The 21,278-nt window shown below is 42.7% G+C and overlaps 2 protein-coding genes across 4 annotated transcripts in view; both read right to left on the minus strand.

The window, feature by feature from the left end:
- Positions 1 to 6,566, minus strand: part of BCLAF3 (BCLAF1 and THRAP3 family member 3) — a 33,992-nt gene extending 27,426 nt beyond the window's left edge. Inside the window, exon 1 of the mRNA XM_066545413.1 lies at positions 6,461 to 6,566. The gene's annotated coding sequence lies outside the window, so the exon portion shown is untranslated. The remainder of the gene's footprint in view (positions 1 to 6,460) is intronic.
- An 8,803-nt stretch (positions 6,567 to 15,369) lies between these two features.
- The window catches only part of MAP7D2 (MAP7 domain containing 2), an 81,409-nt gene continuing 75,500 nt past the window's right edge, over positions 15,370 to 21,278 (minus strand). For all 3 annotated transcript variants that reach the window (XM_066545416.1, XM_066545415.1, XM_066545417.1), the window contains 5 exons: positions 21,126 to 21,179; positions 20,070 to 20,148; positions 19,194 to 19,380; positions 17,554 to 17,833; positions 15,370 to 16,994 (listed from right to left, as the gene is read on the minus strand). In XM_066545416.1, the coding sequence (XP_066401513.1) occupies positions 17,584 to 17,833; positions 19,194 to 19,380; positions 20,070 to 20,148; positions 21,126 to 21,179 (570 nt within the window). In that variant the 3' untranslated portion in view covers positions 15,370 to 16,994; positions 17,554 to 17,583. The remainder of the gene's footprint in view (positions 16,995 to 17,553; positions 17,834 to 19,193; positions 19,381 to 20,069; positions 20,149 to 21,125; positions 21,180 to 21,278) is intronic.

Raw genomic sequence — 21,278 nt, forward strand, 5'->3', positions numbered from 1 at the left:
ACATCTTACAAAACACTATTTCAGAAACAGCAACAAAAAAACCCCAACACAGTCCCTGGGTAACACATTCCAAAATGTAGTACATGTCCAACAAGCTTTAAAGATTCACTACTACCATCTCTTCTGGTAAATTTTACAAGTGACAGTGTTTTTACATGCCAATCGAATTCTTTCTTCCTACCTTCCCTTCAGTTCTGAACTTTATTCCTAATTTTCAAATGGGTATGTAAACACTAAAAAGACAAAAGTACCATTAAACTCCACCCAACTACCTGGACAGAATTTGATCTGCCAGACTGATAAAGCTAGAAACTGGGCATACATAATGACCAACTCCTTATTCTTTCTGAGACTGGCTAAACAATCATACCTAAAAGCGTGAGAAAGACTGTGACAGCACATCCTAGATCTTGCCTTAGGATAAGGAGGACTGCTGTAATTTCCAATGATGACATTCCTTTTGTTTAGTGGAAAGAAGTGCTCACCTAATGCACCTCCTAAAAATGACCCACGCAGTAAGATTTCCTCACAGAGAAACATCCCATATGAAGGCAGCAGACACTCCCCCCCAACAAGTCTCCCAGTCTAACACCAGAATTGCAAATTAATCCATACAGAATTTGTAAACATGGCTAAATCCAGGTTTAAGTCACCTCAGCTAGACCAGCAATATGGTTCCATAAAAAGCAAGTTTTTTGTAGGATGGTATCAGGTAGCAAGCCTGTCTGTAACAGAATTACTTGACTCAAGTGAAGGCCCTAGAGTTTCCAAGTAAGGCATCCTGGTGCTTCTGAAAAGACAGGTCATGATGGAGTAGAGGTGCCAGGACCTGGCTGCTCTGGCCCTGAATATCTCCAAAATGTTCTGCTGTACTTTGGGAGACACTGTCACTATGAAAACATGAAGTGTTGGAATGCATGAAATAGAAGCCTCTCTGAGTCCCTGAGAGAGAGGAAGGAATGCAGGGATTGAACTGGTACCTTTAGAGAAACTTAAAGATATTAAGCCACACAGACATGAAGTAGGAGTGTAAGTTTTAGTTTTAAGTAAGTAGAAATATAGTTTAAATGCCTTAAGAGACTGTGTTAGCTAGTAAAAAGCCCTAAAGCCTAGTTTAAAGTTCAGTAGTGATACCTTTCAAAGATTAACTTAGCTCCAGACATAATGAAAACATAGCAGAAGGTTGCTTACATTTCTAGACAGAACAGACAGAACTACGTACATAGATTTTGTGGAAGAACTGACACTATTTTCGCAAGTTAGAATTAAACTCAGATAGACGTAGGAAGAATGTTTTAGAATCATGTTTTTAGCTGACTGGATGATTTATGAATAAAATCCCCCTGTATTAGGGTGCAAAAAAAGGTGTGGTAGTAGCTTCTGCTAGCTGCTCCTGCTGCCTCTGCTCAGAACATCGGGACTCTATGCCAGAAAGCTTTTAGCACAGACTTTAGAACTCTAAACTCTTTGCCTTCAAGGCTGATGCATTCCTGCAATAAACAACTTTACAACAATCAACAACTGCCCCAGTCTCTTTAAAGACCCAAGACCCATGCATAACTCGACAATGAAGAACTATTTTTTTAACTAAGCAGCATTATTAGGTTCAGAGTGCTGCTTGTGTTTGTTATGTTACAATAAGTGACTCATTGGAAGAGTTATCAGTAACTGTGCTTAGATAGTTTTTAAATATTAATGGGACTCTCACCTTTTATTTTCTTTCCCTTGACTTTTGGAACTGGACTCAGACAACTTCCCTCTTGGGAGAAATGGCCTCAAGCCTGCTACCAGCTCTCCTTTAATTCCACCCTTGGGATATTAGTGTTTTGACAAGTACAAAAGTCTTTTACAAACCTGAAAGGAGTATCTTAAGACAAGTAAATCAAAAATGACCAGAAATTGTATGGGATGTGCCAACTTGAACATATGTTCTTCCAGAAAGGCTGTAGATTTTTCACAACTAGCACTCCTGAACAGAACAATCTTCTATCTCTTTACTTTCTCCAGCATGAAACAAGAAATCACAAATGACTGCAATCATCTAGCTGCACAGAAGGGAACTGGAGCTCTTTCTAATGAAAAGAGCCCCAAATCAGCAAGCCCCAAACAGCCAAAATCCTGCAGGTAAGAGCACAGACTAGTAGAAGCAGTTAACTCTGCTGGAGCAGACTATAAACGTGTGTTTTACATGACTTTCTGGTGCCTTCCATCATCACATGGAACAGATAATGGAAGAAACCTTATCAGGACACACAAAGGGCAAACCAATACTAATAGTGCTCATCACCAGGGAGCTGCTCCTCGATGCCTTTCACCTACAGTGAAGGAAATGTCCTTCCTCACCCCTTTTGGAGGGATTGCCTGACCACCACCACAAATCTTTCAGAGGAGAGAGGGACAAGCAGGTCTCATAGGCTGGGTGACAACAAGACTGACACTTGCTGTAAAAACTACCCACATCACTATTCTCTCTCTCACTTCACCCAAAAAAGATAAGAAGCAGCTCCAAGCTTTTCACTGACTGCCTTCTAGGTGGGGATCAGTCGGAAGCTGCAAGAGGCACACCGAAGTCTGTATTGCTGCAGTGTCTGTCAAGAAAGAAAAACCAGGAATTGAGACTCTCAATATCAGGACAGCCATGTATTTGACAGAAATACAATCAAATTAAAAGCTCAGCTACAATCCAGACTTTAAGTTGGGGTTTTTGTTGTGGTTTTTTAGGTCGGCAATACAGAAAGTCATTTACACTATCATTAAACGAAAAGCACAGAATTGGTAACTTCTCCACTGTGTAGGTTTTAAGAGCTGATTCAAAGGCTGTCCCATGCAGTGACCACTCCACCCACTATCCAAGATCAACACAAGCCTGGCACGTTCTTGCCCATTCATCTTCAAGGCAAATCTTATCACCTCCAACACCAAATCCTCAGGAAAAAGTATAAAAGCAGAGAAACATCTCCCAGCAAATCAGTCTCAATGTTTCTGAGCCTGCAATAGGATTCCTGCAGTCAGTGCTTCCTAGACAGGCTTCAGTACCATCCTCTGTTAGCTCTGCCAGCACATGGAGGTGACTCCCATCTCAAGGCACACCACCTCAGGAAGGACATGTGTAACAGCTTTGAAAGCTATGAGCTGGAAAAGCTAAGTCAAGTTTAAGTCAAGGGCACACACCCAGCTGAGACAAATGAAACTTGGCTGAGGGATTTCTAAACCATTCCCTCTCTAAGAAAACACAGCAGGTAACAATCAATGCAAATGACTGAGAGCCAAATTTCCGTCCTCAGTTCTCTCATAGGTCTCTGATATTCAACAGTGGCTCTTTATGATTACAGATCCCTTCTCCTAGGCTTTTATCACTCTTGGAGCACCTCCCACCTCTCCATGGATAGGCTTTGAATCTCCAAAATATTTTGTGACAGGTCTGAGGCGACTGCAGTCTCACAGCCTAAATCCTCACCACCAACATCATCAGGGAGATAATCCTTTATATCCCCCTTCCACTTCTCATGCCATGCTATATTTAAGAAATTTCCAGATCTGGTCCACAGCACCTCCCCAGGCAGCTGTGGCAGAGCAGCAATGGCAGGAGGCAGCACCACATTCCTGCTGAATGTGTCACCCCTCAAGGTGACCAGCTCCGATGCTCCAGTTTTTCAGATAAGAGATTGGGCATCCACAGCAGCAGAAGCACCCCTTCAACCTACCAAAACCACATCCACTGTGGCTTTAGAAGTTGTCCTCCTGCTCAGCTTTATCCTTGTTCTTCAGCACAAGCTGGGGAAGGCAGGCTTTACACAGGTTGTATCCCAATGCCAAGGACTGTAACAGACAACCAGGGCCTCAAGCCAGTGAGGTAACTGTGCCAGGCAGGGGCAGCATGTGGGGATTGCTCTCCTCTGCTTGCTACACAAATAGACAGAGATAAAAAAATGATTGTTCCCCCTTACACTCACAGTAGGATGAAGACTTACTACACAAAGTACAGTCCTAGCTCAAGCATACAGAATTTCTTAGTGGACCACCCAACAAATTTTGCTTAAAACACATAGAAAATATTCCCCCATGCCTGCATATTTGATCAAATGAATAAAAATAACTGAGTAGGTCTACAGTGCATATAACTCTTCAGTGAGTTCTCATTTAAAATCGACCCATTTAATTTCACTAATTAGCAGGCAATGCCTCACCTTTGCAAAAGAACAGATTAGAATGCCAACTTGGGAAGACTGAGCAGGATAAATCCCTATCACATAATAAATAAGGTATTTCACTCTCAAACTACTTTTTTACACCAAGAAAACCCAATCCATAAATATATTAGTGAGCCATTTCTATAACGTGTTGAATTAGAGGCCTTTAACACCTGTTCAGTAGAGAACTTTACAGCACCATACTCAGCCACATCTGCTGACCAGTTTCTAAGGGGATACCAGAAGCATGTTAAATCTGCTTGTGTCAGTCCTAGAGACAGACCATAACAACTTCCTGCCTACTGAAAGCTCTCCAAAACATACAAACCATGATAGAAACCTCTGCTTTTCACCTTGGTATCACAAACCACCAGAAAACCAAAACAAGACGCTTCTTTATTCAGGATAAGTGGTGCTGCAGAGCAGCATTGCCCGGAGGCTGGGAAGTCCAGGCTGCCTTCCCCAGTCACACCACAGAAATGCATCTTTCCTGGAAGACTCAGGCATGCTTCCTTCCTTCCCTGCTGCCACCTGCCACCCAAGAGGAAAAGCAAACCTGCGTGCAGCCACATCCCTCACCAGCTTCCCTGCAACACCAACCCAGCCTATGTTACCTCCTGAGAGGTGAACACCCACAAGCCAAGACTGCACCAAAATCAAGCCCATCTTGTCCCAGCACAAGCACATGGAGAGTTGGTTTGATGAGTCTTACAAAAGCAGTGGCAGAAATACCAGTTCTTTTGCTGAAGGCAGATGTGGAGGAGTGCATGGACACTCAAGATAGACAGCGGTTTATCAGGATAACAGGGTGTGTCACTAAAGGAAGTTAATTAATTTCAGTTCACTTCATCAAGACCAATATTAAAAAAAAAAAAAATCGAAAAAATCCTCAAAGGGAAAGAGTCATCTGTGTCCTCTGCCCAGCCCTGTGTCAGGCTGCCACAACATGACATCCTTCACCAAAGATCCTTCCATGCCTTTTGCATATTTCTTCCCCACCCTTCCTGGCATCCTCTTCCCTGTTCTTCCTCCAGCCATCCACACCCAGCAAGACTTTCACAGAAGATTCACTTTTCCTTGAGGTCCACAAACACACAAAGTAAGCAGGTAATTAAAATCTCACAGCAATTTGAGCAGCCTTTGTTTTAAACCCTTATAATCAGGAATCTGAACTATATTTATGAGGACTTGAGGCATTTAAGAATGGCAGTAGAAATTAGGTGTTGCTGTCCTAGGTGGAGCTGAGCCAAGTGAGGAGACTGCTATCACCAACTCCTTACCAGACATTACCGCCCACTCAGATGTGTAGGAAAAAATGGTGCAAAATCAACTAATTTACTTAAAGAAGTCTCAAAAACCCCTCAGATTTATTCAAATCGGCATCAATTCATCTTGCTTTGGCTTGAATCAATCTAGAAAATACATTAGAAAATACAAACACATACTGAAACTGAGCTATGACTGTTACACAAAATCTGTACCACTCCAAGTTTTTATAAAGACTTTAACTGGTGTGGTTCTACGTGTGACAACAGATAAATTACTGGAAACAGGGACTGTTGGTATTTATGCATTGCTCACCTCTAAGGTGTCCTTACAGTAACAGTGAGCAGCGACCTCAGCTCTGCGGTGCTGCTGGCCCAGAGGGTTCACAGCAACACGGCTGTTCTGGAACAGTCACGACTCGGGGGCACGACCACGGCCCCGCGGCGACTCGGGTGTGTGCCCCTGCCCTGTGCTTTGTCCCTAGGCTTCCCAAACCTCCTGACGGCCCCGAGCACCGCAACACGGCACACACGCTCCGTACAGACAAACAAACACACAGGCTCTGTACAGACAGACAGGCACACACGCGGGGCGAGGCGGCTCCGGGTGCCGCTGCTCCGGCGACCCCGCCCTCAGCAGACTCAGGATAGTACAGCACAGTCCCCGCCGAGCTCCCGTCCCCGCAGCTCCGCTGCCACCAGCCAGCAGCGCCCGGGCCAGCGCGGGGAGCGAGGGCGGCAACTACCACTCACCTTCCCCGGGCCGGGCTGGGCAGGGCCGACCGCCGGCCCTCGGAGGGCGCGGCGGAGGGCGACGGAGCCCCGAGCACCCCGGCCCGCTCCGTCCCGGCGCACAGGCGGCGCTGACGGGGACAATGACCGCGGCAGCCCCGGCTCCCCCTGCCCGCGGCACCGCCCCCGTCCCCTCGCCGGGCCTTACCAGGCCCCGCCGCGGCCGCGGTGCCGCCACCAGCCCAGCCCAGCCCAGTCCAGTCCAGCACTCACCGCCTACGGCGCTGCTCCTGCCGCTCCTCCAGCCGCCGCCGCTCCGCCCCGAGCAGGTGCCCGGCGAGCCGGCGGGGCGGGTCCCGGCGGCCGCGCCGGCCGCGGCTGCTCCGCACGGGCGCGGCGGAGAGAAAGGGCGGGCGGGGGGCGGCCCGGAAGGGGAGGGGCGGCGGGGCCGGGCGGGGGCGGCTCCGGCACCGCCCACTGACCGCCCTTCTCACACCGGGGCCCCTTGCCCGGAGCCCCGGCGTGCTGCGCGGGGTGGGACCTGGGCCGCTGGGTCCCGGCCGCGGTAGCGCACAGGACGAGGTGTACTGGCCCTTTCCGGGTGTTGACTCCTGGGCAGCTCCTCGCCTGGCATGCCCTGTGGGAAGCAGAGCCCGTGTGTGATACTGGCAGCCAAGAGGGTCAGCCGTGTCCTGGGGCAAGTCAGGGACAGCATGGGCAGCCGGGAGAGGGAGGATCTGCTCTGCTCTGCTCTGCACAGAGGCGGCCTCACTTCGAGCGCTGGGGGCACTTTTGGGCGCCACAGTGATAGAAAGCTATAAAGCCATTAGAGAGTGTCCAGAGGAGGCCTACGAAGATATCAAAGGGTCTAGAGGAGAAACTAAGAAGTGGCTAAAGGCACTTGGCTTGTTCAGCCTGGAGGAAACCTCGTGGTCTACAACTTCCTCATGAGGGGAAATGGAGAGGCAGCCATTGATCTCTCTCTGGTGACCAGTGTGGCAGGACCTGAGGGAATGGCCTGAAGTTGTATCAGGGGAGGTTTGGGTTGGATATCAGGAAAAGGTTCTTCACCCAGAGAATGGCTGGGCGCTGGAACACGCTCTTCAGGGAAGTGCTGACAGCACCAAGCCTGACCAAGTTCAGGAAGCCCAGGCACATGAGTGGTTGTTGGGGCTGGCCTGTGCAGGGCTGAGTTACACTCAATTCTTCTGGGTCTCTTCTCACTGCCCCTTGGGCTCAAGGAGCACCTGGCAGCTCCTGTGCAGGGCCAGCGATGGCCAGAATGGGGCAGGCCCCAAGGACCTGGGTTTCCTGGGCAGGTATCACAGTCTTTCACTGGTCTTGGCTGCACTGTAGTGGGTCAGGCAGGAAAGTCTGAACTAAAGCCTCCCCAAGGCCAGGCAGGTCTGCCCCTGCAGCTGCGCCCACTGTGGTGCTGCTCCGAGCCCGCAGGTAAGGCAGCCATGGCTCCCTTGTCCCAGGCTGCTGCTGCTGCTGCGAGGGTTGAGGCCCCTGGCAAGGTGTCAGGTAGTGCTCTCCAAGACTTCTTGCAAGTTCCTGGAATTCCCATCAGAACATGCACTAGAGGATGGCAGCACTCTCCTTGCCTGGGATTGAATCAGTCCCAGCGGTGTGAAGGCTCTTTAGGCTGCTGGGATGCATTAATTCCCTTGATTGCCAGTCCTGATAGCCAGCAGGCCCAACAGGTTTGGTGTCAGTTTTTCCTTCAGGAGCTATAAACAACAGAATGACACAGTGAACATACTGTAACCCTTTCAAAACAAAGTCTCTTCTTCTGGCTGAAAACCACTCGGAAATAAATTTATAGATCACACAAAACCAAGGGGACACTGATGCTATCTAGATTGGATTGGTGTCTGAGACTGTTGGTCAAGGATCTTGAATACTACTTTGTATTGCCAGATCAACTCATTAATATAAATTTGATTCAGCACAGATGCAGGCACACAATTTTGTTTTAGACCAAGCATGGTTTTGATGTTGGTATTTTTACGGTAGCTAAAGGAAGCCTAGATACCTGATACAGTATCATTACAACAGCAAAGGCAGGTGATATCTGATCTGGTGTAAAGCTTACCAAGTTAACCTTGTCAACATTTTTTTAAACAATTTAATTTAAGCCAAAAAAAAGAACCAGACTCATCACTCTGTGTTACGCAGTCTTGACATTTTTGATCCAGCTGAGAGCCATAGTGTTGCATTCACTCTGTCATCAAGCCATGGCCTAAACAGGGTGAAGTTATATTCACTGAATAGAGAGTGGAGAGGAAGGGTTGCTTGCTTTTGGCCCCCCTCAAAGGGATGGTCTCAGTTTCCTTATGTTCTGACAACCAGTGTGAGCTGCCAACTTTGGCTGTCCTTAGGACTTTTGGCTGCTGACATCTTCCTGTCCTCCTTTTATAGGACTGATCTTTCAGCAGTGCATTATCTTCAATTTTCTGTCTTCTCAAGCCTAGGTGCTGTAGGTGGGACTGAGGGGTCCCTTGTCACAGCTATCAATCCATTTGCTGTCTTTGTCTGCAGGATCCTGCTGGGTTCCCTGTGGACTCAAACACAAGGAATCCCACATGATTTCTGCATAAAAGAATTTCCTGCATTCACCAAAACACTTTGAAATTCTCATATAAAATTATGAGATTATTTAGCTGTAGCATTTTCTCAATTAAAATGGACTGCAGAAGATTTACTGACCCATAGGGCACAGAATTACAATGACAAGCTGCACCAAACAACACTTGCTTCCTCTTTGCCATGCTGGAATTTTTGTGAATAGAAGTTCAGGATGAGAACTGGCTCCATGAGCTTTAGATGAAGAAAGTGAGACTGAAGCAGAGAGATGCCATTGATCTGCACTTTGCCAAAAAACCTGGTCCAGCCTGTGTGGCTCTGCCAGATAAAGTGCAGTCCCAGTTTGCCATATGTGGCAGTATGTGGGATAATCACTGTATAGGCAGCCACCCTTTCATTATCAAGATTCAGAAAGTTGAACTAACAGTAGAAAAGATTTGGGTTTATTCCCTGCTTCAGCTGGTGTAATGGTTTGCCTGACTTCTGCATGTAGGAGGCTACCTCTGCACTGAGACAAAACAAAGCAGATTTGAAACTAAAACTGAGCTCTCAGTACAGACACACAGCCTTCTGTGCATAGGGTAAACTTCTACACGACATAAAATAAATGACCAGATTTCATTATCGACCTATTGATGTTGCCTCAGATGGTCTTGATCCAACTCATATGTATGGATAGCAGGATGGATACTATCCTGATGGACAGTAAGCACACAAGGATCTCTGTGGTTAACACCATGTAGTCTAAGTAAAAAACAACTTACACATACTTTACAAGTTAAATTAATATTTAAATCAGTGTCTATTAGTAGCTCCACAGCATCATTATTCTTCACCTCTAAATTGGGAAGGCCATTCTATTGCACAAGACTTGGCAATTACTGCTTATTAAGACTAATTATTTTAATCTATTTCCATGTTTTATTTCTAATTAGGTATCATTAGAATAGAGAATCACTTTCATATTCCTTTAATGCTTAATTTAGTAAACATTCCCTTTGGAAAGAGCACAACTGTGGTTTGCATGCTAAATACTTGGAAATGATGAATGGAAGTTACCTAAAATTCAAAAGCAAGAACTAGCCTTTGACAGCAGACAGATCTTATGGATCTGTTCTTTCAAAGAGGCATTTAATTTTCCACATAAAATGTTATTCTTGACACTGACCTTTGCTGACCCATATTATGCTAATTAAAAAAAAAAATTAAAACATCTCCTTGATTGCTGGCAAGGTCAGGCACAGAAGCAGGCAGGGAACAAGTAAAGTGCTCCCCAGGCTGTGCTGGGAGCATCACCTGGACTTTCCTGCAATGCCAGGGCTGACCACCACAGCAGCTGCTGCTGAGCACCTCTCTCCACTGAGGTGCACCAGATAAATGACATTAAAATCTTGTTGTGGAGTGGTTTGGCTTGGTTGTCATACACAATTCATTTGGTGTCTACAGACAGAGCCTGTAGATGGTGAGAGTTAAAAGGAAAGAAGCATCTTGGAACAGTGAGAGAGGGTCTGGTGGAGTCAACACCCACAAGATAATTTTGATCCACCATCAAGAACTGCTGTCCAAGGTTAAATCATGGTTTTACCAAGAAACCTCTCATTATACCTAAAGGGAAATGTTTTCTTTTATACTTCACTATCTTGTTATGCCTCCTGATTAGGTTTGCATGGCTTCATTAACTTGGATCTCTGCTTTTGAAGGAGTTTCACATTCATGCTTTCTTTTTCTGCCTCTCATCCATTCCTACCCCTTAGTGCTATCAGGACTTTTTATCAAAATGCTTTCACCAAACCACAAAGTGCATCTCCTGTTATGAAATGAGAGTGAGCTGCCTAATTCTTGGCAGGCATGTTGGTCGTTTGCTTCCTCTAATTGTAGTAATAAAAAAATATTTCTACCATTCAGTGGAACAAAATTAGCTAAACCTCTAAGTTCCCAGCACAGGGGCATCAGCTCTTTCTCTTCATTTATAAAAAATTAGACACTGGGGTTTAAGTCAATTCCTGAGGTCATTTGTCAAAGGCACTTCAAATCTGTAATACCTTATGCAGACAAGACAAGAATATGTTCCAGAATGAAGCAGTAACTCCCAAATTCAGTCATAAGAACTTTCTTTAACAGTTTTCTGTGGAACTGTGACACTTTTTCCAGTCTAGGCTCAAAGCAATAGATAACGACTTCCTTCTTCATTGAGGAAATACATCCTACATTTTTTAGCCTCAAAATTTAAGAAAAGCTGGAAAGTAATTGTTTAATTAAAGCCTGAAGGAATGTGAGAGGATGACTAACTGCATGACTTGGCTCTGATAGCATCACTGAATTACTCTTCAAAGACAGCCTCCAGCAAGCCTGGGCTCTCATGACGTAACAAAAGCAGTGTTTTATTTATAAGGTTATCGTGGCTTTCCTGTAACAACACATGAAAATGTGCCATTGCTGCTGGGCATCCAGCCCGTGTGAACTTGGTAGGGTGTTGGCAAAATACCAGTGAAAACAATCTCAGTGTATGAAATAATACCAATCTGTGACATAAATGCAGTAAGAGGATTTTAAAAACAAAGGCTTTGAGCTTAACGTCCAAGAGGCCAAAGCAGATGAATTTGAGGAGGAAGGCAGAGGTGCAAAAAGACTGCAATTCTTTCCTTGTGTAAGAGCCAGGTGTTGCAAAGATGACAGGAGAAGAAATTGCAGTAAAACAGCAGGTGAAAGTCTGACTGAGGAGAGAGAAAATTTTAAAATGTCCAGCTTGAGACAGCATTGTGGGCATGACTGATACTGATTTGCTTAGGAATTTTAAGAGTAATTATGTGGTAATAAATATGTGTGAAGCGTCTTAGCATTCTTCAGTGACTGTGACCTTCACCCATTCATCAGCTCATTTATTTGCTAAATCCACCAGCAGTTTCATTTGCTACAGGACACCGGCCCTAAAGCCCAACACTGAACATTGGCATAAATTAACCTTGTAAAACTGTAGGTTAGAAATATAAACGTTGCTTGCCAGAAGGGAAGAACTTCTGACCCAGTCTTCAGCTGGGGAAGTTTTAGCCACGTCTGACCAGGACTGTACCTGTTGCCCATGCCAGCAGGGTTTCAGTGCTGGCCCTGACACACTACTGCACACAATCAGTCTTTGAAAGACTCCTTGGACTTCTGTTTCTCTGCCAGCTGTGGTGTAGGCAGTCTTTGTCCAGGAGCTGAGAGAACAAACCAATTTCAGCAGGCAATGGCCAGAATTTGTATTCATTTGAATTTCTGTATTTAAACTGATAAGACGTTTAAGTTAAAAAAAAAAAAGTAAAAAAATGAAAATTATTTCACACCAGGAAAATTAGAAGTTACACCATAGAATTTAGTGGTATAAACCCCCCAGCTTAGCATATTTAAGGTGCTAAAAATGGTATTTCAGACAATACTGCCATCTGTATTTTAAAAGAGAGGTTACTCTGAAAAGGGATGTGTGTGCATGTTAATATGGGGTTACATGTATTGCCCTGATCCTGCTTACTGTGCTGCTTACTGAATTTGGTGAGAGGGGCTATTATTTCTAGAGAAAAAAACCCCATACTGACAGAGTAATTTCCCAGATTCTGAACATCTCTTAATTTTTTTCCTTCAGTTATGCAATTTTATGTCCTTGGGTTCATTATTGTACAATATCAATCACCTACAATTGCATGGACTTCCAGTTGTTCTTGTGGGCACAGCAAGATCTAAAGTGATATGCAAAGCTGCTGGTTTAAGCTATTAATGTAACTATTTAAAAAACTTATTCTTAGAGAAAGGACTTCCTAGAGCACACAGTTCATTGCTTACTGCTCCTTCTATTCCTTGGATGTCTCCTGCATCATAGTTGGTTTTTCTCTGGAAATCATTAAGGCTTGATTATAGCAAGGACACCTATTTTAGTAAAGCTCCCAAGCGAACATGACACACTATCTTCCAGAGCCTCTATTTTGATCCTGAAAACTGCAGGCCTCAGGTAATCATCAAACCCACTAGATTAAAAACCTTACTAAGCTCAGTCTTGAATAATCAAAATGCTATAAAACATATACAAGCTGCAGAGCAAACAAGGCTGCTGGGAAGAAAACAAGTATCTAAAATTCTGGTGATCAAGAAACCATTTTCTTATACTTTAGGTAATTGTTTTAAAAGCTTACATATAATATCTCTTAGAGCTTCTGCCTGCTGTTTTAAGGACTTTTCCACTTCACAGGCTTCAACAGACATGTCAAATTGGAGTGAACAGCCTCACCTACTCTTCAGCTGTAGGACATCACGAGGATATGATAAATGGTTGATGGGATAAAAAAGTGGAGGAGAAATGAACATTCTGGCTCACTGTGTTCTGGACTGGCATTATTGCACTAACAGCATCTGAATATTTAAAGTTTTCTGTTATTTTTAAGTGTATGTATTCTGGAGAGATTGAATTTAAATCCTGCTTTCCTGAAAATTAAAATAAAACCCAGAGAAAATTGCATTCAGTCATAATGTACAATATATTTTCTATATTTTAGCATAGTGGCTCAGCAGAAATAATACACTTTTCAGAATTTAATATTGATACTGAAAATCAACATTCCCAATGTCAGATAACTGACATTGGCCCTTTAGGTCTCTTTGTGCACCCATGAACAGTGATAGCATAGGTGAACCACCACTCTTCACTCTGGTTTTGGAGGCAACCAACAGCCTGAACAACATTATCCTGAAATGAAAGCAAATGAAGAGACATTTTCAGTTTCCACCTTTCTCCTGAATAGGGAGGGAGAAGAGAGAAGTAAGGCAGAAGTCCCACAGGTCACTAAATCAGGCAAAGGAGCAGCATATTACCACTGATTCATTTGTGCCACTTACAGGACAGTCTCCCTCTTGTGCAGGACACAGGCCAGGCCTAGAGAAAACAAACTATAAACCTCAGAGTCTAGATTTCAGCTCTTGAATATTGAACTACCTACATTTTAATACAGTTTAAACCTTAATGAGAAGGATGTCTTCTCCTAGGGTTTCCAGGGTGCTGTGCAGCACTAAAGCCCAGTTATCCTGGGATCTCAGGCTTCTCCAAACAGCATGATCAATGCTGAAAGCCACTGTGCCACCTTGGGCAGTAGAAGAGCTGCAGTGCCAGTCACACTGACAATGCCTGGAACAGGAGTGGGTTGGTGGCAGGGACACCTGAGCTGTAGATGCTAGCAAGGGACTGAGGTGGAGTGGGAAGCAGGGCAAGGTGCTCCTCTCTTCATGCCAGGGGGAAGATCCCCACCCTCCCAGCCAGAGTAGCAATCTGTGCTATTTCTGCAGCTTCCTGCACACATCTCATTTGTACAATTAAAGGAGAGAGGTTGATGCCCCCTGCTTCTTGCTGTTCATCACCAGATGAAAATACAGCCTGGGGGTCCAGATCCACCCCTCACTGATGCAATTTTATTTTGAAATTAACTCCCTGGGGAGACAAGAGGTCTGCTCAGAGCCTTCATTATGGTCCAAGGCAAGCTCTGGGTGCCATTTCCCTGGGCAACACCATGTAAAGTGCTGAACCTAATCAGAAAGCTACTGTGATGCCCAGTTACCCCACAGGTGTTATTTACCTTTTAGAAACTTACTAATAGTTATATAAAATAACTTCAGAAAAGCTCTATCAAGGACTTGTGTGAATCACTACTGATCCTTCACTGCAGTTGCAAAACCACGGACAAATTCAAAGTGAAGCTCATTGCACAGTCTTGATTCACAGCAGCAAACACTGGGATGGTGCTGCTATGAAGAAGTTACATTAGCAAAAGCAAAAAGAAGCAATTTAACCCCTCAGCTGGGAGTACCTACTCCAGATATTCAGCCAAATTTGAAAAGTTACATTTGAAAGTGAATATAGAGGTTAATATGCAAGTTCTTCACAAATACTCATCTTGTTTCCTTCAATCTTGGTAAATAATCGAGTGGAAAAATAACATGAATGTTTCAGGAGTCAATACAAATGAAATGAACTGTCACCATGGAAAGTATTAATATCCTTAATCATAAAATCAGATTGTCTCATTTGCAATTTTGACTGAAGTGATGGTTTAAAAAAAATGTATTCAAAAAATCTCCTCAGCATTTCACTGGAGAACTATCAGAAGCTCCAGGCTGGTTGCTTTCCAAGCAGCAGTGTGAGCACATAGCTTGAAGAGAAGTTCAGCATTTACGTCATGGGTATTCTTACAGAACAGCTCTTGCACACTAAACACAAGTGTCTACTTACCACAGCTCTCAAGTTTTCTTTTGCTTATTTTCTTTGCCAGAGAGCAGAGGCTGGGGCTGCAAACTGGCCCTATACTGTCACCAGCCCTTTGGATGCCACAATTTGGAGTCCTGACCTTGAGGCTCTTTGGTCACCAGTCTGCACTTCCCCAGTGTATTGGCAGCACCTCAGAAAGCAAATGAATATATGGCAATGGGAACAATGGTGAAATATTCTGAGGTCTTGCCAACTGCTCCTTCATTCAGTATTATACTCTCCTTTAGAAAATACCTCAGAACAAATTAACATACATGTATTTTTAAATCAGTCATATTGTTGTGGGGAAAAAAAAGTGCTAAGAAACAAGTCAGATTCATAAATGAAAATGTATTTCACCTTTATACATGCTATACAGGTCATGCAAATACAGAAATCTACAGGTTATACAATGACACCATAATAAAATATAATATGACATTTGTCAAACACAGTGTATTACAGCAAAACAAACTGTTTCTGTTTGTTCATTATTTAGGAAATAGATGAAGGACTAATTTGGAAGACACAGTACCATGCTACAGCTTACTGCACAGTCAAAAGAAAGTATTTCTTTGAAGTACACTAACATAAATAGAGCTGGGTTGTTGTAGGTATGATTTTTTTAGGCATTGCACATCATGTCACTGGTTACTTTCCCACTGCTGACTTTTAAGAGCACAAGAATGGTGCTACAACTGAGGTCAATCTATGCTGTGAACTCTTACATGTGGAAAAAAAGGAAAAAAAAAGCCAAACACCCCCTCCCTACCCCAAGTTTTCACATTTTTGGTGTTAGTGTCCAAAGAGAGTTGTATTTGTAATTTATTTTTATAAGGGACTGGACAAAATATCCTCAAAGCAGCACCTAATCTAGCATAAAGGTTCACCAAGAGAAATAAAGTTCACACTGTGCAGCACATGACGTCCTGACCTTGTACATCGTGGTGTGGACTGTTCCATACAGATGTTTACAGAACGTTAAGGGCGCCCAGTGTTCCCAGCGTGCATTTTGGCCTTTGTGTTTCTGACACTCACATATTGTTTTGCTGCTGACCAAATCCCATTTTGTTGAGCCTACAGGAAGACAAAATACTTCTCTGTGTGATAGAAAGCCTGCTGGTATCAATAAAGTGTCTGCATATTCAAAGGTTAATGTGTCACCCTCCTGATCACTCACTCGGATCTACTACAGCTATACTACACACATATTAAGGGGTTATACTTGGCATTTGGCATACTTTGCTTACAAGTGCTACACAAATATGATTTCAAACACAGTTGATAGTTGCTCCCAGACTAATTAATATTAACTGGTAAGTGCCACTAGTGACTAAAAGTGTCAACATAATCATAAAGGGATAGCTCCCATACTCCACAGTCAATAAGAAGGCTCTTTTGATTCCAGCAGCTATATGTTTTTCAAGCCTCTTCAGCTACAGTTTTGAATTACACACCTCATAAAAGTTGCCATTAACTCCTTATTAAAGACAAAAAAAGATAGGCACAAAACTAAAGTACAGTATATTATTTTGTTTCAATGCACTGTGGGCAAACCCCATCATTATTTACAAGAAAAAGATGTCTAAATGGAAATAGATGAAGGACATGATCAAGCTTAGGAAAGAATTAGTTAAAAATAAAATGCACAGGTAAAAATCACAGTGAAGTGTTGAGATGAATTTTAAATTAAAGAAGATATAAGTGCTTTATTAGCAGCTAAAGCTCAAATTCTAATGCACGCTCTGTCTTCCCTGAAACATCAAGGCTCTAGATCATTGGTTTCTACCAAAAGCAGCCAGTTATTCAACACACTCCCTGGGAAGACAAGTTATATTCAGCTCTGATTATTTGAAATCCAGTGTTCAAGGACTGCAGAAGCTTTTTCAAGTGACAAGCTCATATTTTACTGCCAGTAGCATCACAGGGATATATATCCTCCAGAAATTGTTACCTCTGTCAATCAAAAAGAGAGAGAAGAATATCAGCTACACAAGTTAGATGACCTCAGTTTTGCTATTTAGAGAATATACTCTTCCAAAAAACCTGACTATAGCTTTGTACTTTGAAACTGTCACTGAAGCCTATTATGGATTTTTACTATGCTGGCTTTTCAGGGTGTGTGATTCTACACTGCAAGTTTTACAGCAGCAGAGAAAAGAGAAAGCAGCAGCAATAACTACTATGGCCTAGACTGGCCCCACTTTTAACTGTTTTCTTCATGCAAATAGGCTCCAAAGATATGCAGGAAAGGTATGGTATTAATGAAGAAATTCTGGATGCCTAAAGAAAATGTTTCCATTTACCAGATACTTGTGGTTGCTATGATACAGTCAGTTTGCATATGATGCCAGTTTACAGGCAGCTGCAAATCTCAAAGATTATGTTGAATTTTAATACCTAGGAGAACAGCTTTCTTTCTTTCCCCACACTGCCATGTGTGGGGAGAGATATTCTGGGAAACTAGGAAGTAATCACAGTAATTTATCATAAGATGTTTATCACAATACTGTACCTGTATCAGTTCTGCTGAAAAGCAAGGCTGTCAACAGATAGAATTAAGAGTATTTTCTTGTCCTGGGCTGTTAAATCCCTCAATCAAGTTTTTGTTACAGTCATCTAGGCTAAGGGTATCACTGGACATCTTGGAGTAGGTAGCTTGGCCTGTGAAATCCAAGAGGTCTTCAAGAGCCTTGGCATTACTTGTCCCATTTTGGTCCAAAGAAACACCTGGCATGAGTTCATTCATGGGTGAATATTCAGGGATAGAGATAAGTTCTTCTTTTGAAACCGGGCTATGCAAAAGATAAAGGAAGAAAGACACAGAATAAGAGGTCTATAACTTTTCATTAAGCAACAATCAAGTTAAACCTCTGACTGTTCAGAAACTATCGTGCATCTTAGGACAGCTGTAGCAAGATTTTACCTAGAGAATGTCCTAATCCAAAAAAAAAAAAAAAGATACTGCCCAGTAGTGCATTTTAGTTTGGAGAAGAGAAGGCAGAGGAAGGCTTTCACAGACATTTCTTAAACTATGATGTGGTGGTGGATGAGTTGAGAGCAAAACTATCATGCATGAAATCCTACAACACAAAATGTAATGGGTGTCCAATGCCACCAGTAAGAAACTGGATTTAACAGGGATCAAAGAATATAATCTACCAGTGAGACTGTACTGTACAGACTGCTTTAAGGTGAGGTCCTAGACACAAAGAGCTGGTAAAAAAAAAAAAGAGTTGGATAAACTCATGGGCAACATGTCAACCAGTGGCCACTTAAAAGGCCAAGGCAGACTTCTGCCCTCAATATTCCTAAGGCTACACTTCAGTGATCTTGGATTGCAGGAAGTGGTAGGCTCATGTGCTCTCCCTCACTAGTTTTTCTTATTGATACTCTCTGAAACCAAATAATGGGCTGCACAGTCTTCTGGCTGGTCCCAGCAGGGCATTTCCTATATATTAATGCATATTTGCTGGAAATACAATTTGCTGGAGACAGTATAAGAGGTTCAACTGGCTTACTGATTAATGAAGAACAGCATTAAAATTCCATGTTTAAAATTCAGATCTAGCTTTGACTTAGCAGCCTTAAATTAACTGCCTATATATGTGTGTGTAAATAAAAAAACTTAAATTAAAAATCCTTCATTTTTGCATGTCCTTCCATCAAGGACATGTGAGAGTATTTAAAACCACAAAGTTATTTACTGATTTCCATACATTTCTACTTGTTAAGTACTTAAAATTCTAAATCCATTATTTTCTTTATTCTGTTTGTATGGAGGCAGAAATGCTAATGAATCACAGCTATGCAGCCAAATTAAAAAATAGTGACATCAGAACACTATCTACAGTAGCTGCTTTCACAAAACTGTCTGAAAGGTTTGGGCAAACTTGCATGGAATCTCTAAGTAAGGACTGTGGAGGGATTTCAGAGTTCCCTCCCCCAAATATGTGAGAGTGAGATGAGGTTTTGTGGCTCTTGTGCCAAACACCCAGAAGCATCCTGGCAGGAGCAGAACACAGGCAGTGCACACCCAGCTGCCACCGTGGGGAGATGTGAGAAGCAAGGTAGTCAAGTGCTAACAAACAAAACCCAAAATCCTGTGTCCCACATGAATAATCCCACAACCCTGTAGGTAGATCCAGTCTGTACCTCACATCCATGGACTGAACCTCATCTGTTGAATCCTCCATGCTGTTAGATTTCCCATCAACAGCTTCCAGCTGAATAAGTCCTGAAACTGACTTCAGTCCATTAGCAACTACATCTTGGGAAGGGATTACAGAAGCAGCATTTTCTAAACTTTTATTTTTCAGGCAGGTAGCCAATCCATTGATCTCTGTAAAAGAAAGTTAGAATTATGACAGTAGAAACTTTGTTGTTTAAATAGTTTTAAGTTACAGATTGAGTAGAAAGGAAGACTGACAATGCAGTAGACTCAGTTTAATACATGACTCATCATACTGTACTGTCATTCCTCTATTCCACTCCAAAACTGCTCTTTATGCTACATCTTCTAAATTTGAGGAAACAGGAAGAGAATGTTCTGTCTTTTATGTCATGTAGTAAAAACCTTAGCCTGGAGAAGTAAACAAAATATAGATAATGTCAGACATATTTTATTTAATAATCCTTTAAAAGCATATGGGTTTTTTTTTATGAAGTGAAATTAAATGCTAGATTTAGAGTCATACTATAAAAAGCTTGGTTGTGTGCAAAAATTTTCCACCTACAAAATTTGAAGGTAGGTTGCAGCAATCAAACCAAAAACCAAAACTGGCAGATTAGAACTTTTCATTTACAAAAAATGCTGCATCAGGTACTAAAATGGAGGAGAAACTTTATTCTGCTTTTGCTTAAGTGGCAAAGTAAAGCTGTCTCTAACATTTGTCACTGATGCAAATGCAGCTGTTCTTTCTGAGATGAAAGCAAAGAACTTATAATAATACACAGTGCTCTGCCTCAGATCAAAAAAATCTGAAGAGATTCAATTGTAAAAATAGGTCAGAAAAATATGGCAATTTTTACCTGGCTGGTTGAGAACAAGGGCCTTTGGTTGCTTTTCCACATTCAAAGTTGATGGGATCTCCAGTTTTGGCTCTTCCTTCTGAAATCAAATAATGACTCGGCTGTATTAGAGGGAGGCCTGTAACCTTCATGGAACTGATTGGACTCAAAACTTGTAAGACTGCCCAGGGCCACAGCGTGACAAAGACCATCAACAGCAAGACAGGACTTTTTTTTCCCTTTTTAGTTAGGCATAGCATTTTTTTTTTAATTAAAAAAGAAAACATTCTCTGAAAGTAACTGAACAGTTTCTTTAGTAGATTAGTGTGGTAACCACATATCCTCTGAACAGAGAGAGACAAAGTTCTCCCATGATTTTCCTGGGAAGCTGTGAGAAAGCTCAGAGAAAGAATTAAAACAATTATCTCAATCTCTGCACCTGGCAGGCAATCTCTGTTTGTCAAAGATGTTTACAAGAAGGAGTTGTCCCTTCTCGATCAATAGGTGAGAGAAAATTCCTAAAGGCCAACCAGGTCTTAGGCCCACCATTGTTTCTATAAGAACTGTGAATTTCTAACATTAAAGTGCTTTTTGATGCCCTCTAATGATGGAGTCTCTGTACCACCTTTGTCTGTCCCCAATACCCCTTTGGTGATAGATTAGAAATGAAAACCTGATTGGCACTCCTTAGCTGGACACAACTGCCTTCTTTTCATTCCCACATTCCTGACAGGGGTAACAAAGAGAGCTCAGTAACTAAAACACTGCCTGGTACCAAGCAGGAAGACACATCAACAGCAGCAAACATTACAGCTCCAACAGGCAGGAATGAGCTGTTGCCCCTTGCTAGGTAGTGAGGAGGACAATTATCCTACCTGCAAAGGCTGCATAAAAGCTGTGTCTCTGGAGCAGTGGCTGTGACACAGCAACAGTTATTCTCAGTTTGAAATTTGGGTCTAGAGTGTACCTAAGTACACTTACTAACACAGAACTACCCTAGAATTTGATTTCCACATATGATAATAAAAGAAAATCTGCAACCACATACTTTATTTCATATCTTTATTTGTTTCATACCTTTATTTCTGGGGTTTCACTCTTCCTTGTTCTCTTCATAATTTCATCTATTCTCTATAAATCAAAATAAATTTCAGGATGAGATGGCAGACAGAATATGTAACACAAGAGAAATGGGGAAAAAAGACAACCTTTTCTTTACTGTCAGGACAT

The sequence above is a fragment of the Molothrus aeneus genome, chromosome 2 (assembly GCF_037042795.1).
Source record: "Molothrus aeneus isolate 106 chromosome 2, BPBGC_Maene_1.0, whole genome shotgun sequence".
Taxonomy (NCBI): Eukaryota; Metazoa; Chordata; class Aves; order Passeriformes; family Icteridae; genus Molothrus; species Molothrus aeneus.